Source organism: Opisthocomus hoazin, chromosome 25 (genome assembly GCF_030867145.1).
Source record: "Opisthocomus hoazin isolate bOpiHoa1 chromosome 25, bOpiHoa1.hap1, whole genome shotgun sequence".
NCBI lineage: Eukaryota > Metazoa > Chordata > Aves > Opisthocomiformes > Opisthocomidae > Opisthocomus > Opisthocomus hoazin.
Window position 1 is genome coordinate 4,196,538 of NC_134438.1, and position 12,272 is coordinate 4,208,809.

Genomic DNA, 12,272 nt, shown 5'->3' on the forward strand with positions numbered 1-12,272 from the left:
GACGTCCCCATGGCTGGTGCGGGAGAGGTGGGAGCGGGGAGCAGGCAGCGCGCGGGGAGCCCGGCGCTAGTGGCCTCCCGCCTCCGGCAGCTGGGCAGCGTAGAGAGCTAGCGTGTGATGGAGGAACTGGTACTGCTCGCTCGTCTGGATCATCCCGCCTCTGCAAGGGAAAGGCACGTCCCGCTGGCTCCGCGCCGAAGCCCGCAGCCCCGTCCCCGGCTCCCCGCTCCCGCGGCACAAGTGCTCCCGCTGCACCCGCCACGTCCAGGTACATCTGGAACAGGCACCAGAGCTGCCCGAAGAGTGGTTGGGCTCAGAAGCATTCCTGGGCTGTTCAAAATGCAGTTAGCAACTGACCGGGCTCTGATTTTTACCAGTACTTCTTCCTTGAAAAGTGGCAAAACTCAGTGTTTCTGAACTTAGTGTGTGAGCTGGAAGGAGCAGAGCGGCTACGAGGTTCAGAGCCGCTCTCCCCTCCCTCGCATCCTCAGGTCCCCAAAGCTGCAATAGCCCTGACAGCACAACCAGCCTGGTGCTGGGCAGTCATTTGCTGTCACCACATCCGCGGGTTTCAGCAACGCTGCTGGTTTCCATCAAAAATTGTCCCCATGGCCCCTCGCAATACCCATCCCCACGTCCCTCCCACATCCCTCCTCCCAGGCACCCAGCGGGACCCCCCGAGGAGCAGCCTGCTCGGAGCACCCACCTGTCTATACGGAGACGGCACACGATTCCCAGGATATCCACCTCCCCCTTCTCCTTCAGCTGCTGGCACCCGATCCTGGTCGCGATGAAGCAGCCCGTCCGGCCGATGCCTGCGCTGCGGGACAGACACCGCTGTGCTCAGCACTGACGACGTCCACTGCCTGGACCTGGATCTGTCCGAGCTGGACGTGCTCCCGGGTTTGTTTGCTGCCGTGATTTCTTCCTAGAGGATCCCAGTCCCAGCTGCCAGACCAACTTTCTCAGCCAGACACCAGAAGTCATGGGCTGGCGTCATTCTGCCACGGCAAGGGGGCCTTGCCACGCTGCACAGCCACGCGGAGGTTGCTCTGGAAGCGCAAACCCAGCCTGTGCGCCCGTCCCTGCGTGGTGCGGGGGTCTCTGCAGCCCCTTCACCCCCCTCCCATCTGTGCTGACCCCAGGCACGGAGCCGTTTGCCCTGGGGTGGGCAGCCTGCAGCATCGCACGCCCGGTGCGTTGCGTGGGGACGACTGGGCACCCCGCTCCGCTGTCCCCAAATTCGCTTCGCAGTGAGAGAAAATACACAGAGGCCACCTCCTCCAGGAGAGCTGCCCCGAAGACAGCTTCGCAGCCGAGCTGCAGGCTGTGCTCAGTGGCAGAGGGAGCCTGAGCCATGGGTCTGCCGTGGGGCTGGTGGCTGGGTCCCGACCCTGCAGAGCCCTCCTGCTCCCCCCGTGCTGCCCGCAGACCCAGGTGCAAACCAGGTTTCTGTGCGGGGCAGAACGCACCGTGCTAACGGCACCATCCTGATGCCAGGACAGGAGGTGCTGGTTGAAGAACTCTGCTGTGGGGATGCCGTGCCCTGGGGTTTCTGCGCCGCAGCGGGACCAGCTCGTGAACGTTCACACGCAGGATTTTCCCCCCCGGCCTTTGCAGACTGACCCCAAAGTGGGGGACACACAGGGGCTCAGGTGAGCGGGAGCTCTTACCTGCAGTGCACGATGATGGGCCCTGGGCTGGCTGATGCCTGCAGAGTCTCTTCCACCTTGGACACCAAGTGCAGCACGGGCTTGGCTGACTCGGGCGTCTGCTGGTCCGGCCAGGAAGGGAAGAGGATGTGTTTGACCTGGCGGCATTCCCCTGCAAGCTTTTCCAGCACAGAAGAAAGAGAAATCAGGATGTGGGAGCACAGGCTTACTGGGCTGGGCCAACGAAGGCATGGAGTCCAGCTCAGACAAAGGCTGGGCAGCCTGCGACCATCTCATCTGCTCTCCTCCCAAATCCCTCCCTGAGCCTCTGCCAGACACCTGGGAGACACCACTGGGTCACGGACACTGGGAAGTGTCCCATCCCCGAAGATGGGAACAGAGTGTCCTATCCTGTCCCCACAGTCCAGGCAAAGCCAGCAGATCCTTTTGGCTATGGAGAGCCCCTGGGGCAGAGCCCGGTGGCACGGTGCAAAGAGCGAAGGGCCAGCAGAGAAGCTCTCCCCAGCTGAGCCCCTCTCCTCTCCCCCCAGGGCTGGGTCCTGCTCCCTCTCAGCCTTCTTGGCAGGCAGGAGCTCTCAGACCCCTCCTCTGGCAGGGGCTCAGAAGACCCAGCTCTTCAAGCCGTGAACCCTCTGCTCTCCTGTCACACAGCATTGCGGTCCCACTCGAGAGCCCGGGGATGGCAGGGGCACCGCCGGGCCCTGCTGGGCTCCCCCTCTGACCCCGCACGGAGCTCAGACCCACCTGGATGGAGAGATCCCGGACTGCGTACTCCACGCGCTCGCTCACCCCCTGCACGGAGATGGTGAAGGGGCCGTAGGTGCCCTCCTTCTCGGGCCAGTAGTGGACACATTTCTGAAAGAAGGCGGCAGGAGGTTTTGTGGCTTGTGGAGATGCTCAAGGCACCCACTGGATGTCTGAGCTATGCTTTGGGAAGGAGCAGAGGAGGGGTGGGCGAGCAGGGAAGGTGGATGTGGAGTGACCCAGAGCACAGGCTAAGGACAGGGCAGATCCCTCTCCCCACATCTGCTCCCCCTGCACCCTCTCCCATGCTCTGCCATATGGCTTTCAGCCCCAGGGCTGCACGGCTCTCCCCAGCCCCACGGGAGCTGTGCCTGGGCCAGCCCATGTCCCGCCAGACCCAGGAGGACCCAGTTTGCCCGGTGCAGGTCACAGGGGTGCTGCACTGGCCAGGGACAGAAGGGAGGAAGGGCATGGCCAGGAAAGAGAGGGTGAGTGACCCCATGCTGGTGGTTGCTGGACATGGAGCCAGGGATCCCAGCCCCCCACAGGGCTGGCTCCCATCCCAGCCTGGACCCACCAGCTGAGAGCTCCCAGCCCACGGGGAGAGCTGCCCAGGGCCGGAGGGACACTGCTGACCACTGCCTCTGCTCCCTCTCCCAGGGGTTGCCCTAATCTCTTTATCCTATTATCCAGCTGGCAAAGCATGCCCAGAGCACGAGAGGCCACGTGAGGAGGAGAGGCTTTGCTGGATGGGGCCAAGGCTGCAGCCCTGGGGCTCTCCTCCTCCAAGTGTGCTCCATCAGGGGCACCCTCTGAGTGCAAAGCAGAGAAGGCAAGCGGGTGCTGAGACCCCACGTTTGGTCTCGCGTAACCCTTTACCATGGATATTACCCCACCCTTTGCTCCTGGCCCAGGCCAGGGGAGGGACAACGGTACCTCTTTGCGCTCCTGGAGCTTGGTTATCATGATGATGAGGGGTGCCTTCTCCTGCCACACCATCTCCCAGAAGTCGGTCACAGTGTTCAGCATGGGTCCCTGCGTGGCAATGTATTCCTGGGGCCGGCCCGCATAGCCCTGCCGAGCACATGGTCCATCAGTGATGGTGGGGGGCCCCTGATGACCTGATGTGTGAGGGGAGGCTGCCTCCAGGCCAGCCCAGCTCTCATGGTGCTTGTCTTCCTCTGCAGGTGAGAGACTGAGCCACATGGGCTATTTCCTACTAAACCTGTCCTTGAAATTCTTGTATAGACCTGCTCGGGAGCTACCAGACATCTGCTCCTGGTCCTGCAGGTCAGGAGCAAGCAGTGTGTACCCAGGCTCCTTGCAAGCCCCCCCAGGTCGTTGGTGTGACATTAGCCAGCATGACGGGCGCCTCGGCGAGGCAGAGCTCACACAGGGACAGCGCTTCTCGCCGGAGCACTTCCCCAGGGACAAGCAGAAGTCATCAAGCTCGGCTCTGCTGGGAACTGGGATAGTCCTGGCTGGGTCCCACCAGTGCTTTCCCTGCCAGGCGCAGGAGGGACGTGGCAGTGCCAGCAGTGGGAAGGCTGGCTCTGGGGACACCGGGAGGGGTGGTGGGCACAGACCCCCACCCAGGCTCTTTTTCACAGCTCCAAGCATCCTCTACCTCCATGGTCACTTCGTCCCCCAGTGTAAAATTGCCACAGAAATAGAAAAGCTTGGAGGTGCTGCGAGTCCTGCTCAGCTCCTGCTTCACCCCCCGGCCCCGGGGGCAGAGCGAGGGGAGAGCGCACGGCGGCAGCAGGCAGGAGGTGGAGGGCAGGCACAGGCAGAGCTGGGGGAAAGCCTTCTCCCGGGGTCAGTTCCGTGTTAGTCCAGCTCCCAGCCGGAGATGCAACCGGGCAATACGGCGAGGAGTCAGGGACCCGGCTGAGGGTGCCCTGGGGATGCTGGGGGAGGCACCCACAGCACCCACAGCTTTTGGAAAAGTGAGTACACAGCACTCTGGGCAGAGCTTTATGGCTTTGTCCAAAGAGATCTCAGTTAAAAACGCACCCAAACCCCTGTGATTTAATCCAGGTCTTTCCCATAATCTTGTTAACAGCTTAGTCCCGCAAGAAGCTGCACCGGCCCAGCCAAGGGGCAGGAACATTTTCAGGAACGTTTTGTATAGCTCTTTTCTCATGCTCCAAGATTTTTTTGTCCTAGGAAACATGGTTTTCCATTCAGAAGGAGACTTGCAGTAAGACCTGGAGGTGTCAACACCGGGAATTTCCCCCCACCTGCTCCTCATGCTCAAAAACATCTCATGGGGTGCGGTCAGCAGGAGAAGACACTCAGTCCCAGGTGGGGCCCGACGTGATCAAAGACCTGCAGAGCTCTCCTGGGCTCCCTGGGCCTCCCAAGCACGCCAGGAGCCGGCTGGGCCGCCCACCCGCTGATGAGCGCACGCGTTCCCGCACCGCGACGCTCTCGGAGAGGTCGGCAGAAGGAAGGAGTCAGGAACCACCCGCTCCGCACCGGGACATCTGGTCACACGCGTGCTCAGGTGTGTGCACACGCGTGCGAGAGAGGGCTGGGCAGTGTCTGTGCGCTGGCGCTGGCGCTGGCGTGGGGCAGAGAGGATGCCACGCGCTCACAGCCGCGTGCGGGCAGGGTGATGCTGGCACCTGGTGCGAAGCTGCACGCTGCCAGGCTGCTGCAGGAAGGCTGCTCGGAGAGTGGTCCCCTGCTGCCCACGTTCAGACCCTCGTCCGGGCCAGCAGCCTCCCCGCAGTTGCAGGCACGGTGCTCCTGCACCCGAAGCCAGGCTTTGACCCTCACCGCGGGGTGCTAGCAGCTCGCGCTGCTGCTGTCTCGTTGCATCACACCCAGGAGCACCGTTGGGAAAGAAATGCTGCTAAATGCCCTCCAGCTCCAACCTGCACCCTCAGACCCCCGGCCAGGGCTCTGCCCGTCGTACCAGAGGGCACGTTTCTGAGCCCGCTTTCCCACGCACCCGGAGTGGCTGCAGACGCCCTCCTGCTTCCCAGCGTCCCTGGGCTGTCCCAAGGGGAAGGATGCTGAAACGAGACGAATTGCTCAGAAAGAAGCCTGCCCACCGGGCGAAGCTGGCACCTGGCTGACGTGAGGGCCTGTTTGAGGGTGACGTGTGGGCAGCACAAGTGAGACCACAGCCTGGATGGGGTCATTTGCACAGGAGAATGATTACCATAAATCAGGCTGATTAACACCCTTGGGGGTGGGGATTTTTCAGTCCCTGGAAAGGGACCCCTTTGGGAGCCCTCCCCTTCATTAGCTTTCTGCTCGGGAAATGGCACAAACCCGCTGGGTGAAGAGGAAAGAGAGAAGCTGTGGCTGCCCCCTCCCTGAAAGTGTTCAAGGCCAGGTTGGATGGAGCTCTGAGCAACCTGGGCTGGTGGAAGATGCCCCTGCTCATGCCAGGGGGGTTGGAACCAGATGATCTTTAAGGTCACTTCCAACCCAAACCATTCTATGATTCTATGATTCTATGAAAGCCCCGAGTGGGTAAGGGTTGAACAGCGCTGGGCTGTGATGCTCTGCTGACGCGGTTTGCCCGCGGTGGTCTTGCCCGACAACGGGTTAGTGCACGAGGGAGAGGTGGGGAAGCCACTGGGAGGGAGCCCACTGGGTGCTCAACCCGCCCAAGCAGCGGGAGCCGAGAGCAGCCACCTTCTGAGGGTTTCCCACCAAAGGGGACAGTGTGTCTGCCCTGCGCGGGTGGAGCCGCATCTCACCAGCTTGGAAATGGGTGGCAAGTCCAGGCTGCTGCCCCAAGGCAGTGGGTGACAGCCAGTGCCCCGGTGTGGCATGTGGGGTTTGCAGCCCAATGCCCTGTGAGCCGTGGGCTGCAGGACCTGGGAGACCACCCGTGCTCCAACCAAGCCGGACACTCACCGTGATGTAGTTGGCATTTATGTAGCTGTCTTCCTCCTGGCTCCCTGCCCTCCTGAGACAGACCCGGCTCTCGGGATCTGAAAGACACGGCAGGCGTTACCCCAGTCTTCCAGAGGCTGACCCTGCCCATCCTCCCTGCCTCAGCTCCAGCAGCTGGAGGCTGAGTCGTCCCAGCTCCATGCCATGCTTGGAGCTTTCTGCACCCTCCCTCGGGCCCCTGCTTGCCCCACTTCACCCTTGTTGCCGTGGCAGGATACAGCCAGCCATGCCCAGTCCTACCTGCACCACCGGGAGCATGCAGAGCAACTCGCTTGCCAGATGATGACCCCCCAGGACCTCCCCGCAGTGCCTGACTGGAGCCCAAACCAGCCCTCCTGGAATGTTCTCAGCCTTTATTCCCCCCGTGACATGTCCTTGGGACATGGTGACAGGGAGCAACCCAGGCTGGGCTGCCATGCGCCGCACACCCTGGGAATGCACCCCGAGGAGCAGCTCCCCACGTACCACCCCACAACATGGTGTACCCCCCTGCAGCACAGCTCCCAGCTCCTGCAGCTGGCGGAGCAGGAACCAGCATGACAGGACCACCAAGAGCACCCAGGAGTGCCCACCCCGGTGCCAGGGGTGCTCTGAGCCATCCCTCTCCCCTGCACACCCACCCACCCACACCCCCACCCACACCACACTCCCTGCACGTGGCACTTGGGCAAACGTGGGACAGAGGGATGCAGTGGCACGTACTGGGGAGGATGGTTTTGTATCTGTCCTTGGAGGCACGTCCCGAGATCTCCAGCTCCTCGGGACTGACAAAGTTGGGTGGGATTTTCTGCAGGAGAGAACAAATGTGAGGGAAACTTTCTTGCTGCTGCTTGCTTCCCCTCGTCGTGGCAGAGCTGGTGATGCGAGGCTGACCCAGGGACCTAGCAGAGACGTCAGCATCGGGGATGAGCCCCGTCCTTATCCCAAACGTGGTGTGACACCTTCCAGAGAGGCCACCTTGGGAGAAGAGCTTGGCACGGCCATGCAGGACAGATTTTCCGTGGACATCCCTCACCCCTGTTTGCCCACATCACCTTCCCTGCCACCTTCACAGCTGGGCTCGCAGCCTCCCTTGGAGATGTCCACCCCTGCCAGAGCCCCCCACCGCCATCCCCGGCCGTTCCTTGTGTGAGGAGGGAGACGGAAGGGAAGCATCGCACCGAAAACTCCTCCTGGAGCTGTGTCAGGCTCTGGGCACGTTGCTGGAGCTCCTCTCTCCTCAGCACATGGCTGGACGTCCTCAGGAACTTCAGTGTGATGTCCCGAGGTGTACAGACAGGCTGGATGGGCTCCACGCTCCCCAGTGAGCTCATGTCCAGCATCAGCGACACGTTGGAGCCCCTCCTGCGAGGCAAAGTGGTCCCTGGCTGACCCTGGGCCATCTCGGGACAGGAGGGCAGCCCATCTCACCACATCATCAGCTAAAACCACCCCACACCGAGCAAAAGCCAGGCAGGGAGTAAGAGAGGATGGAGAAAGGGGCCAGACAGAGACCTCAGAACACAGAGGGGGCTGAGGAACAGGAACTAACTGGTTATTTGGCCTTTTTCATAGAATTATAGAATCATAGAATGGGTTGGGTTGGAAGGGACCTTACAGATCATCTGGTTCCAATCACCCTGCCATGAGCAGGGACATCTTCCACCAGCCCAGGGTGCTCAGAGCTCCATCCAACCTGGCCTTGAACCCTGCCAGGGAGGGGGCAGCCTCAGCTTCTCTGGGCAGCCTGGGCCAGGGTTTCGCCACCCTGGGCTGGGCTGGGGGGGGGTCAGGGCTGCCTCCATGCTCAGAAATGGCGTCTGCAAAAGCTGGCAGGCAGCAGGCTGGCGGGGCTGGGCTGGGGGAAGGCAGCTTGGGAGAGCCCTGCGCAGCGCCGTGGGTACCTGCCGTTTGGCTGAGATGGACGGTGCAGGGCTTGGGCTGCAGGCACCACCCGGCCACGCTCACCTCTCCTGAAGACGCACGTGCTTCTTGGCAGAGGGGCTGGGCTTGTCTGTCTTGTCCATGTCTGCCCCGGCTGCCCGGGCTGTCAGGCTGCTGTTATGAACTCTGGAGCACACCAAGCAGGCTTGCACCATGCTGCAGCAGCCACCAAGCTCTCGTCCTGAAGCTCGGGGAGTGGGCACGGGGGGGCCCTCAGCTCCTGGGGAATCAAGGAGCCATCGGAGGAGAAGCAGCTGGAAAAGACAAGGCAGGTATGAGAGATGCCATGAGGCTGCACGGACCCCTTGACAGACGGTCCCTAAGCAAGGGGCAGCTTTTGGGTCCTCAGCTGCCCCAGAACCAGGCCCCCAGCCCCTGCATCCAGGCAGGTGGTGCGGGGAGAGCTCCCAGCGCGTTGACCCTCCGGCGTGCCCACAGCTCTGCAGCCCACACAGGCACCCACTGGCGACCCTGGGCATGGCACCAACGACCGTCTGCTTGCACCGAGCAGAGGACACCTACACCCTGTGTTTCCAGAGCACAGGTTGCTTTTTGGGGAGTCCCAAGATGCTCTCCACCTCCATGGGTAGCACACGCTGCTGTGTGCTTCCAGCCCTTCCCCAGCATGCCTGCTTCGACCTTGGGACCTGGTGATGAGGAGGGAGAGCTGGGACCCTCATGAGCACAGCAGCATTTGGCAGGTGGGACAGGGTGGGCACCACAAGGAGCCTGGCCAGCTTCTGCTGTTGGGAGACACAGGGCCAGGCACCCTCATGAGCCTCGTGGCTCTGGCGAGGGATGGATGACCCTGGGACAGCCTCCTCCATCCCGCAGGTCTCAGCAACCGTCAAAAGGAAACTGCTTTATCTGGGTGGTTGAGCAAGAGGCGATGGTGTTGCCCAGCTGGAGGAGGGTGCCAGGTCTCCACCACCACCAGCCCTGGAACAGCCCCTGGCAGGGACAGGGGATGCAGGTGACGCTGGTTCACCTCTGGGCAGAGCTCCTCACGGTGCAGGCAGCACCCTGCGATCATGAGGCTCCTTCTCATCCCCAGCTCCCTCCATGGGGAGGAGCTGGACCCAAAGGGACAGGGGATGCTGTGGAGTCAGAGCTCTCAGTGGGCAAAGAGTTGGATCTCAGGTACCGCATCAGCTCAGGGAGGTCCTGCAGAGAACCAGGTCCATGCTGTGGCCACGCCATCTGGGAACACAGCTGAGGCAGGGGCCGTTCCCCATGGCTCCCTGATGCCCAGCAGCATTTCTGGGGGTGGCAGTGCCGCTGCTGCCATGCCCACCATCCCCGTGCCCCATGCAGGGCACCCTCAGGTGCCTCTGCTGCCGGGGTGTCCCCTGCCCAGGCAGGGCAAGAGCGACTGCTCCCCAGGATCCGCAGCACCAGGGGAGATCCTGGCCGGAGACAGCAGCAGGCTCCAGCCCTGGCAGCCATCCCTCACACCCCGGCCGGGGAACACCTGGGAGATGCCCCAGCCAAGGCCCTGGCAGGCAGGAGAGCCCTGGGAAGAGCCTGGGAGAGCATCCCCATCACCCTGCCCAGCATCCCAGCCCTGCCTGGCAGCAAGCACGTGCCCACCTCCCATGGGTGCCGGGGCCTGGTGCTGCCCACCCGGGGTCCCCTCCCCGGTGGGTGGCACGGGCAGGCTGGGGGCTGCCTACCTGCTGTCCCGCGGCCGGGCTCCGTCGGTCCGGGCTCAGGCCCACGGGCACCGCGCGTGTCGATCGAACACCACGGTTTGAAAGTGTTCAGGAAGCTGCTTATCAAAGGAGCTGCTGCCTCTGCCGCTTCCTCTCCCTCCTTCTCCCCCACCCTGCCTGCCGCCCACACACATACCGGCCACATCGCCGCAGCTCGGCTGCAGCCCCAGCCCCGCTCCCCGGCCCTGAACCCCTGTCCTGCGCCCGCGGGCACGGCCCTGGCTCTCCCGAAATCCCGGGGTGCCTCCTCGGGCATCTCCGGTATGGCCGGTGGGGTGTCCTTGGTGCCCTCTGCCACCGGCCGTGGCCGATGTCCCTGCCAGCCCATGGGGCACAGAGGGACGGGCGAGACCTGGCCGTGGGGCTGGGGCCGCTGGCGGGACGGTCGAGGTGGGGTGCTTGATGGGGTGCGGTGGTGCTGCCCTGGGACACCAGACCCCACCTGCCCCGCAGGGAGCCGGGATGAGTCCCCCCGTCCCTGCCGCCTTGGCCGTATCCCCTTGCCTGGGCTGTGCGGGGTGAGCCAGGGCTCGGCATCTCCCACCCTCCATGGCCAGCTCTGCACGGTGCGGTTGGTCCTTGTGCCACCCCACCATCCCCCTAACCTATGTCCCTCTGGGTGCCACCCCTCCGGAGCCGGGATCACCCCTGGGCACCTGAAGTGAAGACACGTGGGGTCCCGCTCCCCAGCGGGGCTGGGAGGGGGGTCTGTTTGGGGAGGAAGGTCCCTGGAGGGTCTGGCTCAGGTGGGACAGGGCTGCTCTCGGGGCACTGCACGTCCTTCCTGCCGATGCCCGCTGCCGCAGCCCTGCCACCTTCCTGTTTGTCACTGCCCGGGCTCTGCGCACAGACGCCGCACGCTTCCTTCCTCTTCTGCCCCCACCCCGCTGCGCTGCGGCGGCTCCCGCTGCGTCCCCGCCAACACCACGGACCCCACGGCCCCCACGCCTGCCCCGCCAGCCGCCCCAAGGAGCCCCCTGCCCCGGCCACCCCCAGCCCAGCTCGCTGCAGCGACCGCGCTGTCCCTGGGGTGAGCGGTGCCAGCGTTGCCGGTCACGGCGCTGGGGAGGTGCGTGTCTGTGCACGCCTGTGTCTCTGAGGAATGTGTGTGCAAGGGGTGCCAGAATTTCATCCCGGAAACAACATCTTCACCGGTGGCCCGTGGGAGACCCTGCCAGTGCCACCTTTTACCCAAGAGCTGGAAGGCTGGAGGGCCCAAGCTCCAGAGCAAAGTGCTGGGCTTGGCCAGCAGCAGAGCAATCTTGCGCTGGAGACAAGGGCCACCAGCATCTGCACCTCACGAGCAGATCCCGGGGTGCCAGCAGCCTCCACAGGCTTGGACTGGACTCAGTGTCAGGCCTGAGGACAGACTGAGGAATTGCTCTCTGTCCTATGTGGGACAAAAGAACTTGGCTGTAGGGGCCTAGAGACAGCCCACCACAGACAAACAAGCCCCAACACTGCCCTTCCCTCCCACCCTCCACCTTCTGACCGAGAAGCCTTCCTAAGCTGACCAGCAGTGCAGTACTTCACAAGGTGGCCGCATAAAATTGCCCTCAGTAGGGACCAGAGTAAACAAAGAGGGTTCTTTCCTGAATAATCAGCCTGTCAGACAATGCGGAAACCTCCTTCTTCAGCAAGGCTGAGGCTGGGACTGTGTCTCCTCCCTTAGCACAGTGGGCACCCCTCCCATCTGGGTGACTTTGAGCTCAAGGTGTCCCTGAGCAACCCCCTTGGGCCACCCTTCCTGCCTTTTGCTGGCCCCACCCTACGCAGACCTGCTGCCTCCTTGACACCTTGTTCCTCTGGCACTGGGACAAGCAAGGGACACGCTCAGCATGGCATCGGGGCAGACACCACGGAGCCACCAGCAGGCGTCAGTCATTGGGCACATCTCGGTGACATCTGTGTGCCCACAGTCACCCCCAACCTGCCCCACTGCCAGGTACCTGTGATGGGGACGTGGGAGGCAGCTGGACCCCCACAGACCTTGTGGGGCCCAGGGAACATCCAGAAAACGTAGCAGCACCCAAAGGTGCAGAGAAATGGGCTCCGACGCCCAGAGATGGGCTGTCCAGAGGCCACTGCAGTACCCGAGAGGCACCCGGGCACGTCCTGCTGCTCTGCACGGAGCACAGCGAGCAGGAAACCGGAGGGCAGCACCGGCCTTTGCGAGCAGGATTTTGGCCCTTTTTCCCCAAAGGGAATGGGAACCTTTCACCAAAACATGACTTTATCCAAGAAACAAAGTCAGGCTGCAGAAGCGGTGTGGAAAAAAGCTTTTATGGTGGCCAAGAGCTCC

At 63.0% G+C, this 12,272-nt stretch overlaps 1 protein-coding gene across 1 annotated transcript; it reads right to left on the reverse strand.

Moving 5' to 3' along the window:
• PTPN7 (protein tyrosine phosphatase non-receptor type 7) lies at positions 1–10,009 on the reverse strand. The gene is made up of 10 exons (XM_075442986.1): positions 9,932–10,009; positions 8,283–8,512; positions 7,496–7,679; positions 7,038–7,122; positions 6,297–6,373; positions 3,354–3,491; positions 2,418–2,528; positions 1,674–1,831; positions 707–820; positions 1–160 (listed from the first exon to the last, which is right to left on the reverse strand). Exons 2-10 carry the CDS (start codon positions 8,411–8,413, stop codon positions 67–69), a joined length of 1,092 nt encoding a protein of 363 aa, XP_075299101.1. The 5' UTR covers positions 8,414–8,512; positions 9,932–10,009; the 3' UTR covers positions 1–66.
• Between the last annotated feature and the right edge of the window lie 2,263 nt (positions 10,010–12,272).